General features: G+C 45.1%; 1 protein-coding gene and 1 long non-coding RNA gene across 2 annotated transcripts in view; one reads left to right on the forward strand and one right to left on the reverse strand.

Annotated features, from left to right (window-relative positions):
• Nucleotides 1-16,138, forward strand: part of LOC138665757 (uncharacterized) — a 117,799-nt gene extending 101,661 nt beyond the window's left edge. Inside the window, exon 3 of the long non-coding RNA XR_011318515.1 lies at nucleotides 16,027-16,138. This is a non-coding gene — a long non-coding RNA (uncharacterized lncRNA). The remainder of the gene's footprint in view (nucleotides 1-16,026) is intronic.
• The window catches only part of MINPP1 (multiple inositol-polyphosphate phosphatase 1), a 75,017-nt gene that overhangs the window by 39,847 nt on the left and 16,107 nt on the right, over nucleotides 1-19,063 (reverse strand). Inside the window, exon 5 of the mRNA XM_069753525.1 lies at nucleotides 14,675-14,808. Coding sequence (XP_069609626.1) covers nucleotides 14,675-14,808 — 134 coding nt within the window. The remainder of the gene's footprint in view (nucleotides 1-14,674; nucleotides 14,809-19,063) is intronic.

Genomic DNA, 19,063 nt, shown 5'->3' on the forward strand with positions numbered 1-19,063 from the left:
TTTCCTCAGAACTCTCTTAGCAAATCGAATGAAATGAGGGGTTGAGTAATCAAGTCCTCAGAACTCTCCTTGCGCGAGCTCCCTGTTTAAGGGCCATGACCTTGTCTCGAGGAAGAATTACCATCCTTCTAGAAGTGTGCAGGATCATCCTCAAAAAGGATATCTGCTGGGCTGGAAATGAGGAGAACTTGTCTAAAGGTACCTTCACACTCAGCGACGCTGCAGCGATACCGACAACGATGTCGATCGCTGCAGCGTCGCTGTTTGGTCGCTGGAGAGCTGTCACACAGACAGCTCTCCAGCGACCAACGATCCCGAGGTCCCCGGGTAACCAGGGTAAACATCGGGTTACTAAGCGCAGGGCCGCGCTTAGTAACTCGATGTTTACCCTGGTTACCAGCGTAAAAGTTAAAAAAACAAACACTACATACTTACCTACCGCTGTCTGTCCCCGGCGCTGTGCTTCTCTGCACTCCTCCTGCACTGACTGAGCACAGCGGCCGGAAAGCAGAGCGGTGACGTCACCGCTCTGCTTTCCGGCTGACCGACGCTCACAGCCAGTGCAGGAGGAGTGCAGAGAAGCACAGCGCCGGGGACAGACAGCGGTAGGTAAGTATGTAGTGTTTGTTTTTTTAACTTTTACGTATGGTAACCAGGGTAAACATCGGGTTACTAAGCGCGGCCCTGCGCTTAGTAACCCGATGTTTACCCTGGTTACCAGTGAAGACATCGCTGGATCGGTGTCACACAAGCCGATCCAGCGATGTCTGCAGGGAGTCCAGCGACGAAATAAAGTTCTTGACTTTCCTCAGCGACCAACGATCTCCCAGCAGGGGCCTGATCGTTGGTCGCTGTCACACAGAACGATTTCCTTAACGATATCGTTGCTACGTCACAAAAAGCAACGATATCGTTAACGATATCGTTATGTGTGAAGGTACCTTAAGTGTAGCTGCCAGCCCAGGAGAGAAGGCATCACAAGAGATCTAGATGACTCAGCGTAGTCCTGGAAGGGCGGCTAGACAGACCAAACAGGGCAGGACGAGCACGCCTCTAGAGTGCAAGAGAAACATGACATCCGCCATGACCCGAGCGAACACTCTGGGTGCGGAAGCAAGGCCGAAGGACAAGGTTGTGACTTGAAGATGCTGTTGACGAATGGAAAGGCGAAGGAATTTTTGCAGAGGGCAAGCAACCCGAATGTCGATGGATGCCGGAAACTGCACCTTTTTCTGTTGAAGTAATGGCTGAGCGGAGGAACTCCATCCAAAGAAGGAGGACCATGTCAAAGGTTGTTAGAAGTTTGAGGTCCAGGGTCGATCTTACTTTTCGTTCCCCTGTTTGGAACCAAGATCCCTTAGATCTAGACTGTGCTGGACAATCCTTATACAATCCTTTGTCAGTCTCCCGCTCAAAGGATTTGATTGGCCAGTTGTTGCTGGTGTGAATCAAGGTAGTTAAGGTCTCCCAGCCAGGAGACCATTGCTCTAGCAATCCATGCGGCCGCTAGGGAGGATAGAGCGCTGGACCCGAAGCCGCAAGACGGAATGAACCAGATTTGCTATCTGACAGTCCGTGGTATTTTTAATTGATGACCCATCAGGTAGGGATACTGGTAGGTATACCACAGGAGATTCTACCCGGTTAATCTGCCCCATGGCAGAATGTGCGGCTGCATCCAGCAGGTCATAGTCTCTTGCCATCTCCTCTTTTCACGGTGCAGAGATAAAAATTAGGAACCCTCGATCCATCAACCTCTTAACAGGGAAGTGGAGAAGAATTGTCCGCCTTCTTGCATCATCCACTAAATAGTGATGATGCAGAGGGGGGAGCTCGTACGCCAAAAAGGGTGCCTCTATATGTCCACAAAGTTCAGGTCTCCAGGTGGACAGGACAGGTTGTCTGGCGTTAGGCCTGGATGCAGAAGAGGAAACATGGAGTCGACACTCCGTGTGCTCGTCTGTTGATGGTGTGGGGAGATCGGTGCCCTTTAAAGGACCCGTCGCCCTTAAAAAACAGGCCAGGCATGGCATCCCACGTAGAGGCTTCTGTCCAGTGAATCGCTTATCCAAATTGAATGGCAAATGCTCTCGAGGGAGTTTAGTCTCTGAAGCTCTGGCAAGCTCAGGCAATATCCAATCCATATTCAGAGCCTTGTTGTCATCAAATCATTGGTGAGGGAGCAGGAAACGAAAAACTTCCGTTTTCTAGATGCCTGTATGTTTCTAGACGCCTGCACGTTTCTAGAATACTTGCGGCCCCTGCTAGCCGACGGCTCCCATGTAGGATAGGGACCATGTATATTGGTCCTGCGAGCACTCCAAACACAGAGGGTACACAGAGGGATTCAATCTCTTGGTCAGAGAACCATGGATTGGTCAGTGAAGAAGTCCACTGAGGGGAAATAGAGGATAAAGCTGGGGTCAGCGGCGGAGGGCTCCTCGGACTGATCAAGCGCCTTTACGACCAGGGAATACTGGTCATGCACCTTTAAGACCAGGAAATACTGGTCATGCGCCTTTAAGAACAGGGAATACTGGTCATGCGCCTTTAAGACCAGGGAATACTGGCCATGCGCCTTTAAGACCAGAGAATACTGGCCATGCGCCTTTAAGACCAGAGAATACTGGTCATGCGCCTTTAAGACCAGAGAATACTGGTCATGCGCCTTTAAGACCAGAGAATACTGGTCATGCGCCTTTAAGACCAGAGAATACTGGTCATGCACCCTTAAGACCAGAAAATACTGGTCATGCACCTTTAAGACCAGGGAATACTGGTCATGCACCTTTAAGACCAGGGAATACTGGTCATGCACCTTTAAGACCAGGGAATAATGGTCATGCACCTTTAAGACCAGGGAATACTGGTCATGCACCTTTAAGACCAGGGAATACTGGTCATTCACCTTTAAGACCAGAGAATACTGGTCATGCACCTTTAAGACCAGAGAATACTGGTCATGTACCTTTAAGACCAGAGAATACTGGTCATGCACCTTTAAGACCAGAGAATACTGGTCATGCACCTTTAAAGACCAGAGAATACTGGTCTTGAGCCTTTAAGACCAGGGAATACTGGTCATGCGCCTTTAAGACCAGGGAATACTGGTCATGCGCCTTTAAGACCAGGGAATACTGGTCATGCACCTTTACGACCAGAGAATACTGGTCATGCACCTTTAAGACCACGGAATACTGGTCATGCGCCTTTAAGACCAGGTACTTCCTTACCCGGGTACTGATGTAGAGTCGATGTGCCCCTTTAATGCAAAAATACTGTCACCCCAGTGTGAGCTGGCCGGTTGGACCAAGATGGCCGCCGGGAGCTGCAGAGTTGATAAAATCTCGCAGAGAGCGAGAAGCGCCAATTTGGGGGGCGGAGTCACAGACACGATGTGGAATAGGCCTAAGCCGGGGCCTAAATTTCTGTAGCTGGCGGACGTCACCAGTGGGTCGTTCCAGGCAAGACTTCCAGGATGCGGCCTTCAAATCGGCCGAAGCCGGGGACTACATTTTTGCAGCCATCCAGAGCGTTACCTCAGAGAGGTGGGCCACAGCGAAGTGGCTGAGGCTGCCTGTCAGCATGTGAATATCCCACTGAAGATGGATCCACTCACCATTGGTGCGCGTCCCGGCATGGAGCCGCCGCGGATGTGGGTTTCAGCGCTGTTCTGTGCAGCGTGGACGGTGCAGGGATAAACCTCAATCCATCATCCGTTTGTTAGGGAGGTGGAGAGGAACCGTCCGCCTCCTTGTGCCATCCGCTTTCACAGTGGTGGGACAGTGGGGGCTGCTCGGACGCCATAGAGAGGGGCCTCTGTACATCCACGGAGTTCAGTCCGGGTGGACAGGGTCAGTTGTCCGGCATTAGGCCTGGCTCCAGGAGAGGATACATGGAGGCGAAACTCCATGTGGTCGCCTGCTGCTGGTGTGGGGAGATCGGGACCATGAAGGAACCGTCGCCCCTGAAGTGAGCTCAGGCATGGCTTCCCACGTCGCAGGAAAGGGTACGGGGAGGTATACTCGCCGTGCTCGCCTGTTGATGGTTCGGGGGAGATCGGAACCTTGAAAGGAACCGTCGCCCCCTTCACTCCGTTAATTAAAAAATAAAAATTTACAGAAAAGTAAACAATAAAATAAAAACGTTGCGGTCTGAAATAGACCCATGTGCCTCCTACAGACACTAAGCAAGAACTAGTTAGCTGAGAGCCAGCAGGAGGGTGTATACTGCAGGGGAGGAGATCACTTTTTTTGTATCACTTAGTGTCAGCCTCCTATTGGCAGCAGCATACACCCACGGTCTGTGTCCCCCAATGAGGCGAAGGAGAAAAGCAGGTGTAAAATGCTGCGGAATCCGCAAAAGAATTGATATGCTGCGGAAAATACAACTCAGCGTTTCCGCGTGGTATTTTCTGCACCATGGGCACAGCGGATTTGGTTTTCCATAGGTTTACATGGTACTCTACAATGCATGGAAAACTGCTGTAAATCCGCAGCCAAATCCGCACTGTGTGCACATACCCTAATTCCTACCCTAACCCTAGTTCTAACCCTAACCCTAGTGGAAAAATAAAAATATTTTCTTTATTTTATTATTTTCCCTACCTGTGGGGGTGATAAAGGGGGGGAGGGGGTTATGCACTATTTTTTTTATTTTGATCACTGTGATAGGTTGTATTACAGTAATCAAAATGTACCGGCATTGAATGAATGAATGAATGAATCTGCCGGTCTTGTAGGATGGCGGCACTCATCGCTAAAGACCGCCGGCACGGGAGGGACGCCAGGACTCGGGAGGCACAGAAGGGGTGAGATCGGACAGCGAGGGGGACGGAGGACAGGCGGGGGAACAGAGGTCAGGAGGGGAGAGGAGGGCTAACGGCAGATCGCCGCTGTCAGTCGGTGGCGGGGGTGGATCGGGGTCTCCAGCCATGGCTGATGATATTGCAGCATCGGCCATGGCTGGAATGTAATATTTCAGCAGTTTGACTGGTGAAATATTACAAATTGCTCTGATTGGCTGTTGAAAGTGAAACAGCCAATCAGAGGGATCGTAGCCACGTGGGGGCAAAGCCACCCCCCCTTGGGCTGAAGTACCACTTCCCCTGTTCCTGTAGGTCGGATGAAATTGGAGTTAACCCTTTCACCCGATCTGCAGGAACGCGATCATTCTGCGACACAGCATATGCATCACAGGTCGGATTGGCACCGACTTTCATGACGCATACGCTGTGTCACAGGTTGGGAAGGGGTTAAGGGGACAGAGTTATTTGCTGTGTAGCACACTTTATCACATTTTTTAGGCAATCACTCCAGTTCTTGGGGTTTACTTTAGCTACAAAATGTTGTAAATTGCGCAAATTCTAGATTTCTGTACCAAGCTCAACAAAAGTTGAAGAAATGGGTGTGGTGCGCCAAGAGTGGATGAGGGAAACAGGTTTTAAACAGATAAAACCATAATTGATTTCATGCCATAAAAGGTCTCTGTTTTTGGTGCACATCGGCACATAGGAGGTCTAAATTTGATTTGGATAATCTAAAACGGTCACGCATTTATCAAGTATATGTACTTTTTAATACATTTTCCAAAATTTACACCAATTTTTTTTTAGACTAGCATGCAAAATGCCTGATGTGCTAAATGTCCCCATTATCAATCAGATCCTCCATTCTTTGCCTCCAGAAGCATGGGGTTTGGGGGATGGGAGAATAACATATTTTCCATTTCATAGTAATAGAGAGTATACATTCATCTGCTGAAAATATAGATAAACTGTAGGTGTGATAGTTTTCAGCAGAAAATTTTCTACATGACTAATTAATTTTTGTCATCGAGCATTTTTGTAAGCTAAAACTGGGATTTTTCCCCTAATTATATCATATATACTAGAGTATAAGTTGACCCGAGTATAAGCCGAGGCACCTAATTTGGCCACGGATAACTGGGTAAGCTTATTGACACGAGTATAAGCAAAGTACGCATTGTCCCCTCATCCCTGTCCCGGTATGCATGGCCCGGTAATCCTGGTTCAGGCTTAAAGGAGTTGTCCACTATTAGGTCAAACTCTTCTCAACTGCTATATTACTCCGTATAAAATCACAGCCTATATTCACCTCCAGTGTCGGTGCCGTACGAGCGATATCAACACTTGGTGTCCCCGTCATGTGAACCCTGCAGCTACTTGGTCAAGATCTACAGAAAACGTCTGACCTCTAATTGCAAACAAAGGTTTCTGTACCAAATCTTAAGTTCTGTTTTTCTATTGAATCAAATACTTATTTCATGCAGTAAAATGCAAATTAAATATGTAAAAATCATTCAATGTGATTTTCTGAATTTTTTTTTTTTTTAAGATTACATCTCTCACAGTTGAAGTGTACCTACGATAAAAAATACAGACCTCTCTATTCTTTGTAGGTGGGAAAACTTGCAAAATTGTTAGGGTATCAAATACTTATTTTCGCCACTGCATGTCACTGGGATGTGGCAGGCACAGAAGTTGTGCTTGTTTCAGCCTCAGCAGCTGTAATAAACATCCAACCTCATCTAAAATTATTGGGACTGGAGCCATCTGTGATCCCAGTGTAACCTCCCTCAGATTCTGCGGACTATAAGAACTGTGCCATCTAAGGAGTATGACAGTGACTGAGGCGGGTATGCTCCACATGTTGTGGGTGTGCCCCAGGCTCTTTTCATATTGGGTAGCAGTGTTGAACCAAATTGGAGTGCTTTATGGATGTGCGATTCCCAGGAATCCAGTGGTTTGTATACTTGGGTATGTGGAGGAGTTGTCGGCCGATGAAACTGCCAAAATGGCAATAGCTAGATTGCTCTTCGTTGCAAGGAAAGTGATTGCGAGATACTGGATTAGGGAGGAACCTCCAACCAGACGAGAATTTACCGCACAGGTGAATCATATTGTCCAGCTCGAAAAAAGCATTTATACCAAGAGGAATAGGATGGGGTTTTTTCAAAAGCTATGGCAGCCATGGCTAAATGGGAATGATTAAGAGGTTGTGGTAAATAATGTTAATAATACAATTTGTCTGTAATAAAAATGATCTTCTTGGGGAGGAGGGGGGGAAGTTGGGGTTGGGTATCTGAAGGAGGGAGGGGGGAGAAGGGGTATATTTTCTTGTTAAAATGAAAAACACAAATGCACTTTGTTGTATGAATAGATAACATTTATTATGTTCAATAAAAATTTATCTGATAAAAAGGAGTATGACAGAGGAAGAGAGTTCCAATACTAAAAACTTTTACGGAGTGTAGGTCTTGTGCTTCTTTAATTTTTATCCTCTTAACTAGTGATGGGCGAATATACTCGTTACTCAAGTTTTCTCGAGCACGCTCGGGGGTCCTCCGAGTATTTTTTAGTGCTCGGAGATTTAGTTTATATTGCCGCAGCTGAATGATTTACATCCGTTAGCAGCATAAGTACATGTGGGGGTTGCCTGGTTGCCTGCGCAGTCTGGACCAGAGTGACGCAGCCGAACTCACCCCCCCTCCACCAATATACCGGCCATGGGGGCTCCACACACCCGTGTATCCCCCATAATATAGCGGCCATGAGGGCTCTGTGCTCTGCAGCTCTGGTCAGGGTAGATGTAGAGCCCAGCGGAGCTCCAGGACCTTCGATGATGTCACCAGCATGTGACCAGTGACGCGAGTGGGCGGAGTCAGCCCTCGCTGTGCTGGCTGCATGGGTGCTGTATAGCCAGCGCCGCACTCGCGCAGCACAGCCGCACTCGCGCAGCACAGCCGGAGAGAGAAAGATGGGAGCAACATATGGCAGAATGGAAACAGGAACAGGCAGAATGGGTGCAGCACATTACAACAGAATGGTAGCGCAGGATGGGAGCACCACATGACAAAATGGGGGCACAGGATGGGAACAGCACATGACAGAATGGTTGCACACGATGGGTGCACCACATGACAGGATGGGTGCAGGATGGGAGCAGCACATGACAGAATGGGGGTTCAGGATGGGAGCAGCACATGACAGGATGGGGGTGCAGGATGGGAGCAGCACATGACAAGACGGGGCGCAGGATGGGAGCACATGACAGGATGGGGACGCAGGATGGAGCAGCACATGACAGGATGGGGGAGCAAGATGGGAGCAGCACATACCAGGATGGAGACCAAATGCCAATATAAATGTTCGCCAGGCGTAGAACGGGTGTTATATATACACACACACACACATAAAAAGGTGATTTAAACTTTTATTTATTTTTTAATATTTTTACTTTTTTTTTTTTTTACTTTTTGCATGCTTCAATAGTCTTTATGGGCGACTAGAAGCTGCAGTTGTCTGCTTGACAGCAGCCGCAGGTGGATCGCAATTCCAACGCGGCTGCTAGGGGCACATGTCAGCTGTTCAAAACAGCCGACATGTGCCGGGACAGATGTGGGCTCAGCGCTGGAGCCCACATCAAAAGGGAGGGACATGACATGCGCTGTACTAGTACGGCGCATGTCCTGAAGGGGTTAATAAGACTGTGTTAAAAAAACAGGGGTGCACACCCAGATATACCAAATACAGTAGTTAAGAGGGAGCTAGGGAGAAATACATAATTAGGTGACTTGTAAGTCACAGTGCAAAGAGTAAGGCTACTTTCACACTAGCGTCGGAATCTCCCCGTCGCAATGCGTCGGGGAGAGATTCCAACGCTAGAGTTTAACGCATTGCACAATGGAGGCAGCGGATGCATTTCTCTGGCGCATCCGCTGCCCCATTGTAAGGTGCGGGGAGGTGGGGGCGGAGTTCCGGCCGCGCATGCGCGGTCGGAAAAAGCTGTCCATCAGGAGCAAAAAACGTTACATGTAGCGTTTTTTGCTCCCGACGGACCGCAAAAGCACGACGCATCCGTCGCTCGACGGATGCGAAGTGTGGCAATCCGTTGCAAATGCGTCGTCAATACAAGTCTATGGGGAAAAAACGCATCCTGCAAGCACTTTTGCAGGATGCGTTTTTTCTGCAAAACTACGCATTGTGACGAATTGCAGAAAACGCTAGTGTGAAAGTAGCCTAATAAAGTAGATTAGTAGTACCATAATTCTATCACACAATTGAAGGTTTATTAGGAGTAGTAGAAATAGCTGTAAAGTGCACAGTGTAAAATAGCTATAAAGATTATCTCTACTAGTCCATAATGTAAGCACATGTAAACATAATACTGGAGGATAACATGGAGAGTGTGATGGTGGAAAGGGTTAACATTACCACATGGTAAGCACATCAGTTGGTGGTGTACATGAGTAACCCCTCATGTTGGTAATTGACACTAGTAGCAATGAATGTACTTCCTGTTGCAAAGAGGGCTCTCTCTCCTGGATGGTGCTCAGCTTTACGTAGAAACAGGAGGTCAATTTTCCCTGCATGACTCATAAGTCACTGCAAAAGTCCTGGCAGGGGGAGGAGGGAGCAGCTGGGTCAGAGGGAGATGATGCATGCAGGGAAAAGACTTCCTGTTTCTTTATAGAGAAAAGAGAAGAATTAGCTGGATAGAAGGGCAAAATGAGCAATTGTAAGTACACAGGGTTATATAATATGGTGACTGCAATATATTAAGAGGATACAAACTTTGATGGGAGGAGGGGGGAGGGCTTTTTTAAGTTGGTCTATGTTGGGCAGTATCTGATCCTATCACAGCTTTCCTGTGTGGTTTATACTTATCTGTATACTGCAGCATTTTATGCAACAGTTTCTGCTAAAGATAACAAGAGAGACATCATGTGCCACGCAGTTACCATATCAGATCAACAATATAAGAACACAGCAGCTTCTGGGAATAAGTGATATAGATGGAGGAAGGTTCCTTAACAGAAAGAGAAGTCTCGTCAATTGTAATCATATATTTTTAGGCAGATTTGCTAGCGATAAAAAATAATTTACATAAGGTAAAAGAAGCATAAACTTAATATTTGCTAAAATAAATAAAAAGAGGTTTAAAGCAAAACAAAACAAAAAAAACGTAATATTTGCTAAGAAATTAGTCTTCAGGTACTAAAGGGAATACGGGCTGGATGAGGCAGCCACATACAGATGGGATATGGCCATGGACATAAATGAATATTTTAGGGCTTCTTCTGCATATAGCTAAACTTTTATATAGTAGATTACACTGGAATCTCTTACCAAAAACATTAGAGGGAGTTCTACAACTGCTTGTGAAAAGCTAAGAACTTGCATAATAAAAATGAATCATATCTCAAGGAACATGCTGCCACCCTGCGGTTATCAGACAAAGGAAACTAAGTGGAAAGGTCAATTGAATAGAAAAATGAAAATGTGTAAAAACAAAACAAAAAAAACAACAACCCACAATCAAAAAGAAAACAGAAATCCATATGACTTGGAATTAATGATGGGTGAAATGTAAGAGAATGATAGTGCAGCAATGTGTGAGGAGGGCGCCATCTGTCAGCGGTTCAGGAAGGTGTAGACACCATAAGGAACAAACTGCGCCCTAAAGAAAAGAAATTACAACTGCTAAATTATATGTAAAAGTTACCATGGCCATAGTAAATATTTCTGTTCTGTAGTGTTTGCAATATTTCTACATCATTATTAAAGAAAGGTTGTCACAATCACACCAATCAGTCAACAGGAGCGCAGTATGACCTCTTGATGACCACAGTGTCGTTCTGCTGCGCCTTGTGGTGCCACAGACTATTTTAGCCTGTGCCACCACTTCTGCTGATGCGGACTGAAGAGCCGAATAGAAGAAGATCTGTTCCTGTGCCCTGCTTTTTTCTAATCCATCCGAATCCCTCTTTGCCGCCTTTCCCACCCCTTACCGAATCCCCCTTCTGCCACCAAGCGCTGATCAGTACTTGATAGCTGGCATTTTTTCCCCTTTTGACCACCTGCGTGCATGCATCCTGCAGCTGCTGAGGTGCTGATCAGTGACGCATTTCCCCAATTGGCATCTGTTTCAGCTTATGAATTTTTTTGCCCTGTCCATTTTTTTTCCCCGCGTGCACTACCTCCGTGCATATGTCCTGCAGCCGCTGAGCGCTGACCATTGACGTACATCACCTATCGGCATCCGGGTTTTTTTTCCCCCAACAAGTGTAAAAAGAATCAAATAAAAATAATTTAAATGAGTAGCTATAGGTAGATTAGGGGCAGTAAATGCTGCAGTAATTTGCTTATACAACAGCTCTTTTTTACTAAAATATAAATAAAAATTAGCCTCAGATAGTAAAGTGTAAAAAAAAATAATTTCGATCAGTTGATAGAGCTAGATTAGGGACAGTGTAATCCACAGTAAAAACATACTAACATACTATAGTAATCGGCTTCTACTACAGAATTTTTCTACAAATTTTTTTTTACACTGACGTCAGTTTAGCTAATGTAGTTTCAGAATTTTAGTGGAAAATCGTTAGTAATTATAACAGTTTGTTTCTACTAACAAAATCAGAATTAACGTCAGATAGTTGTGGGCGCTCAGTAATTTTTTTTTTTTTTTTACTGACGTCTGTTTAGTAACAGTAGTTTCTGGATTTTAGTGGAAAATTATTGTTGTTGTAATTACACTATAGTTTTTTCTACTTTTTTTGTACCGTGTTTTTCTACTGCATAGAATTACGGTTAGTGTAATTTTTATTTAGTTGCGGGAGTTCAGTATTTGTTTTTACTGTAGTCCGATTAATACTTTTTTTATTTTACCAATTTTTATGTTTTCCTTTTTATTTCTTGATTCTTTTCTAGTTTTTTTTCTTTCTTTTATTCTAAATTTAATAAAGTAATATAAAAAGTTCCGCTTTTCCCAAAGAAGGTATTCAGTGGACGAGGCATACGATTCCATCTTGCTATTTTTTCCCCCTCCTCTTCTTCCTCCATTGATAATGACCCTCCCCCACGCAGATGTCCCAGCACAGCAAACGAACCAGCACCCACCGTTAGTGACCCCTTATGGACCCAAGCCCTGATTTTGTAGCCCAATCAGGAATCCAATTTGACACCAAAGGACTCATGGAAAAGGACTTTTTCAAAGTCTTCAGCTCTGACAACTTCATAAATCTCAAGCCCCACTTCGTCATATGCTAATTGGACCCCGTGAAGGTTGGGGGGGGGATGTAATGGAAGCTTACAATTGTCCTGTAAGCATTTGTAGCTGTAACAAGAAACCTGGCGCTGCAGGTGGTCGGCCTTTCAACTGCAAAGTGAGAATTTATACCTCCACCAGCTAGCTAAAATCCAGCTCCTACAGGAAGACCCCCTGAGGATCCAAGCCATGCGGTCTGCTTTGTTCAGACAGCTAGGATTTCAGAAGCAGAATATGGGATTATTGTATGCCCTAGCCACACACCGGTTACATTTCAGCTTTAGCTCATTAGCTTACAGTTAGGAAGGATGAAAACTAGTTACCGTACCAACATCTGTTTATCACTGTGTACTGTATTCCTGAATGATTCATTATGCCTTCTACTGTGTAACCTCTGACAGCCCGGCTACTGCAGGGAAAATAAGATTTTGGATAATCTTTATCTCTAGGTATGTGATTTATCAGACGTCCCAGTATTTTCTAGCTTATCATTCTTACTCTCTGTCCCTCATAACAACATGTGAGCTCATGATACAGAGTGTTCCCCAAATGTGTCAGGTCTGAGAGATTCTTGGCCTTTGATGTGTTGAGTTTCTATATCGTGTCCCCAAATGCTATAAACCTGCAGGTATAGAGTTACTCTGCAGTTAATGGTGATGTAATACTGATCGTCCCCCTTACTGAATGTGCAGCTCTTAAATTTTCTCCTAATTGTATTCCTCTCTTGAGATGCTGGTTTTCGATCATACTGGCGTGCCCAGAGCGATTACAATCACTTGGGTTGTCAACTCACTCTGCAATGCATCTGTGCAAAGCAAGCTGTTAATCAAAGTGCTGGTGCCTGCGCCGCTGACAATGCTATGATTGGTGTCTGTCTGTAGTAGCTTTCTGGTGGCGCCCAGGAGAAATACTTATATCCAGATATCCAAAATACAGTGCGACCCTCTGATGGCATAGTCAGTAGGCATCACTCGATAAGAATGTTAGGTATAAAAATGCTCACACCTTAGACTGCAATTATACTTCTCATGTGCAGGGATGTTAATTTATCCAACATTTAATTTACTAAAAAATTGCACTCAGCAAATCCTTACACGTCCTAACATGGACCGATGTCCTTACACGGGCCGAGACAGTCTAAGAGCTGAAAACATGTGGGCCGCATCATACCCTTGCCCTTACCCGCCCGCAGCCAGTGTCCCAATATCACTGTTATCTACACTCTCAGGACGCAGACAGCGCTGACATCATTACATCACGTCTACTGTGCAGAGAGTCTGTGCACCGGACACCGGAGTGAGTATGTGTTGTGTGCTATGTGGGGTCTCATACAGTATATAGCGATGCTATGTGGGGGCTCATACTGTACATAGGAGGCTCCCCCACTGTATATAGGGGCTCATTTGGTATACAGAGAGGCTAAGCGTGGGCTCTCACTTTATATAGGGGGCTCATACTGTATATAGGTGGGCAATGTGTGGGCTCATACTGTCTCAAGGGGGTTGTGCGTGGGGTCATACTGTATATAGGAGGGGCTGAGCGGGGGCTCAACAGTATGAATATTACACACTGTTAGTATTTGGTAAGCTACACTGTCAAACGTTTACCCTTTTAGGCCTCATTCACTCGTCCGTGTTTAAACACAAATGTGAAAAAATTGTACCTGTCAGTCTTTTTGATCAGTGTCATCAGTTTGTACGTTTTTACCATCAGCGTCATCATTGTTTTTCACAGATGAATATAAAAATAAATAAATTCCAACGCTTCTCCTATACTTTGCAATGTTAAACACAGACAGCACATAGTCCACATGGACGCCATCTGTGTTCTGCACGCGTTTTTCACAAACTAGTAGAATTGTATAGGCCTTTTTATCCGTGTTGCTCTAAAAAATACTAACATGTCTCGGTGTGTTTGGCATAGACGCACGGTCTGTGAAAAAACACGGCCATGTGAACAGTTCCGTAGATTATAATGGGTATGTGTTGTATCTGTGAAAAAAAAAGCAGATACCACAAGTACGTGCAACACGGATGTCTGAATGAGGCCTTCATTCAGTTTCTTTAAGTAGGAAGCACTACTTTAATGTCACGTCATCCCTTCTTACAGATATATACTTCTGGAGTATTTCCAATGTACACCTCCGGACACACAGCACTGAATTGCAGTAATATAGTGACATATTGTACGTCTCCAATATTACAAAACATATCCAGGGCATTATATTTCCATTGTACCACTGTGTAGAAAAAAAAAAAAACGCTGTCTACTATCTTTCCTCTAAAAGTTAAAAAAAAACCTAAAAGTATGCTGATGGATACCTGCGTCTTTAGAAATGCAGCTCCGCTAATGGCACGTCATTAATCCATGCCTGGCGTCTGCCAAGAAATATCATGGTAATAAGGTATAATCAGAGGGTTAGTAATAGAAATAAGCCAAGAGAAACAGTAATCAGTATGAGGGATGTTATCCAATGTGTAAAGGAAAAAAGAATCTGTAATCTAGGAAAAAGGAAAACAAATTAGGAAGTAATCTAAACGGCGTTGTAAAAGACGTTACACCCCGTGGTTAGGACAAGAAAACAGCTGCCGGAAACAAGACAATACCTTTTACTTTCCGAGACCGCATTGTCCAAGTGCTGGAAGATATGCTGGAATAGGTGACAGCTGGAGCGGCTGTTGATATCATACCCATAGCCCCGCTTCCAATATTGCTTCAGGTCATTGAGGTATTCCAGGATCTACGTGGGAGAAGAGAGACAGCACGGGTAAATGCAAAGTGTACAGAAGGCGACTCCATATTCAGCAATGCCGGAATACGGCAACTCAATGGCTAGTGACCATGGGAAGAAGGGGCACAATTGTGAGGAGCAGAGCAAGTGTCATTAGTGGGAGCCCAACAAGGATACAACCATGGAGAGAGCACTGAAAGCAGTGACTACCGGACCCCAGAGCCCCAGGAGGCCCCTCCGCAACCAACCATGAACCATAGCACATGGCAGCTAGGAGCCCAATTACCAGGAGGGTCAACTTACAACTCCGACCCCACTGATCAGTGTCTGGTGACGAGACCAGAGCGCCTTTTCAATGGCAAGATCTCAGCACAGCTGCAAGCGCTGTTCACGATTTATGCCATTATTCCCAGCAATAAATGTATAAACATCTTAGATTTCTGCCCCATTGTGATAGCAGTAAAACAATGGTTTTCTTCTTGTCAATTGTGAACATGTTCCTACTTCACACTGTAAACGTTGCTTTTGACTAAAGGTACCGTCACACTCAGCGACGCTGCAGCGATACAGACAACGAGCCGATCGCTGGAGCGTCGCTGTTTATGTCGCTGTAGAGACGTCAAACACGGCAACTCCAGAACGATGCAGGAGCGATCCAGTGACGTAACGGCGTCTCACTTATCGTTCTCGCTGGTTGTTAGCTCCATGTAAAACATTGCTGGCGTCGTTGCTTTTGATGTCAAACATGACGATACACGCCGACCTGACGACGAAATAAAGTTCTGGACTTCTAGCACCGCCCAGCGATATAACAGCGGGATCCAGATCGCTGCTGTGTGTCAAACACAATGAGATCGCTATCCAGGACGCTGCAACGTCACGGATCGTTGTCGTTCTCGTTGTAAAGTTGCTGAGTGTGACGGTACCTTTATTAGCACAGGACTGGCATTGCTTTGTTATCTTATAAAGGGTAGGAGTTTCTGATAACTACAATCCTGTGAAGAACCATTTTGACATAAGTTGCACCAGTCCAAAAAAACAAGACCGTGAGCAGACAGCGAATGTAGCCAACAAGCTGAAGGGGTTGTGCCCACAATGGGGCTGATTCATCAAATCTTTAAACCGCCTGAAAAAGTGATAAAAATAACAAAAAGAATAAATATATGCAAAGCAGTGTCTAAACAATTTACTGTGCTGTCTTTTGTCACTTTTTTTTTACTCTTTCAGGCCTTGAAGGTTGTGAAGAGGAGTGATCTGAATACTCTGCCAGCCACCACCATCTTATTTATTAAATAAAAAAGACACCATGGCAAAGCAGCCACAAAACATCAAAAAAGACACCGAGAAAAACACTGTTGGTGTTTTCATGAAGCGTCTTCTGCTTAAAAAACGATGAAGGCATTCCGATATATAAAAGCCAAGTGCACGTACCCTAGAATCTCTTTCATACAGGGATATTTCTGCCCATAAAGACCACTGTAAAACAAGAGGACTCCGCACTCACACACAAGAACTGATGCAAGCTGTATGGGGACAGAGCAATCATTAAAGGGGTTTTCTACCCATTTCTATTAATTAACATATGGACCGAATGTGATAAAAATATATAGCACTTACCCATCGATCCTCTGCCATATAGCACATACCCATCGATCCTCTGCCATATAGCACATACCCATCGATCCTCTGCCATATAGCACATACCCATCGATCCTCTGCCATATAGCACATACCCATCGATCCTCTGCCATATAGCACATACCCATCGATCCTCTGCCATATAGCACATACCCATCGATCCTCTGCCATATAGCACATACCCATCGATCCTCTGCTGCTGCTCCATCTCAGGTCCCCTGCTGGTCTCCTCTCATTCTCATCTGACTTAACTAGTGGAGGACTGATGTGGATGTAACACCAACTGGCTGCAGCAGTCAGGCTCTGACAGTGTCTATGGTGGAGGATCGATGGGTAAATGCTATTTTTTTTTTTTTTTTTTTTTAAATCGCACACTCGGGCAATGTGCAGCTAACAACTACGTACTGTTTAAGCCACATTCACACATTCAGTATTTTACATCCGCATTTGTAAGTCAAAACCAGGAGTGGGTTAAAAATGAAACAGCGTCAGACAAGTGTACTGCACCTCCATGCGCACCTTGTCACAAATCCTACTCCAGTCCCTGCTGGAGTAAACTTTGTGACATAGTGAAAGCCGGTGCTCAGAATGAATCTGATGAGCGTTGGTCACCACGTCCCTGTCCCAACCTCTTGGGGACAAAAATGGTGTGAGAACGTCAAAAAGCTCAAAAGTTTAGCGCAGCCTCGAGTTGTGCCAAAATTGCGTCACTTTTTAAAACGTTTAACCCCACAATACTGGGATAAAAGCTGTGATGAATTGGGCTCATTGTCTTATTTAGATGGATATCAGTAAATTATATCCACTCATGGGACCACTGGCCACAACGCTATTCGCTCATTCTCAATCAATCAATCCTTAGCTAACAGCTGGTAGATCTAACGATTCAGTCTGCATGGACCTTTATCAGATAAATGTGTATGGTTGTGGTGGAGAGTGAGTAATAGATGCCCACTAGGGCCAGTGACAGTGGCTCTGCCACCATACACAAGCGTAGTCTCACCTACGCCTTTTCCTAAATTCAGTCCATATCATTTTCACTGGCCTTAGTGAATATCTGTTACTCACTCTCCACCACAACAATACAGCATTTATCTGATAAAGGTCCATGAGGACCGAAACGTTATATCTACCAGCCGTTATCTGCGGACTGATTCATTGTAAATAAATTCAACATATTTTGCAACATATCATCTTGAGTGCCGTGTTTTCCTACTTCTACTGGAGCCCTACTCAGGCACCTCATATATCTACACCGGAGGGCCATTTATCATATTAGCTCATTCTCATAATATATATTAGTTGGTGGCCAATATTGTTATTTTCAGCCCATTTATTTATATTACACAGATAAAGGCACATTAATATTGCAATAAGGTGCACACTCAAATCCCTGCTGGGAGACCTGAAGCAAGCCATTCATACTGATATCACAACGGCTTTCACTGAGCTACATAAAGAAATAACGCAGATTGGCGACAGAACCTCACACATAGAGGGGAAACTGGAGGAATATACTACGGCGCACAACCAACTAGTAGACGCGCATAATGAAGCGGACGAAGAAATCATGGCCCTAAAACTGAAGCTTGCAGACCTAGAAGACCGATCCAGGCGCAATAACCTATGTTTCAGAGGAATCCCTGAGAGTGTGTCAGCGGATACACTAAAGGAGTTTCTAATGGACTTCTTCACAATTCTGGTGCCGTCAGCAGAACAGAGGGACCTGCTGATTGACAGGGCACATCGGATCCCCAAACCAAAGTCTGCTCCCAGCTCCGCACCGCGAGACGTGATAGCCAGGCTGCACTTCTACCATTTCAAGGAGGCAGTGACCAAGTCAGCGTCAGCAAAGCAAGAACTTCCAGAAAGATTCCGGAACATTCTGGTGTTCACCGACTTGTCTGCGACAACCCTGAACAGGAGGCGAGAATTCTCATCCGCAACCAAGATTCTACGGGACAACAGTATTGTCTACAAGTGGGGATATCCAGTAAAGCTCATCGTGACGAAAAACGGAACTTCACACGTCCTTGCGTCTCCCAGAGAGGCCATGACCCTGCTCCAGGAATGGTCCCTGACATCAGTGGATGAAGATACCAGCTCCCCACTAAAGAAAAGACCCCCGACACTGAACAAAGAATGGACCTGATTCTCACGCAAGTACTCTGTTACCATATGTATCCCCTGTGTGCCTATGCCAGGACACCACACTGTTATTTTTTTGCCTGGCTGGCAGGTTGAAGGGGCATGAGAATATTGCTTTCGTTTTTTCTATTCTCTCCCCCCCTTTAATACTGGATAGGAACGACTATCCAGTTGGTTCACATAGAACCGGACTCTGAGTTGTACAAGTTGTACTTGTTCTGGTTGTTGTTAATTACTTTAACCCCTTTGTTTCCCTTATTATTATCCTGTATCTGGTGACTGATTGAATTTTTTTTTCTTTTTTGTAACTGATGGTATTTCAAATATCTAGCATTAATGTGAAAGGCCTAAACAGCCCTTTCAAGAGATCGTTATTATGGAAGGAAGCCCAGGCACTCAAAGCGGACATACTATGTGTCCAAGAAACTCATTTAAATCGTGATGATACCCATAGACTACAACATAAAAATTACCCCCA

Source organism: Ranitomeya imitator, chromosome 2 (genome assembly GCF_032444005.1).
Source record: "Ranitomeya imitator isolate aRanImi1 chromosome 2, aRanImi1.pri, whole genome shotgun sequence".
In the NCBI taxonomy this organism is placed as follows: Eukaryota; Metazoa; Chordata; class Amphibia; order Anura; family Dendrobatidae; genus Ranitomeya; species Ranitomeya imitator.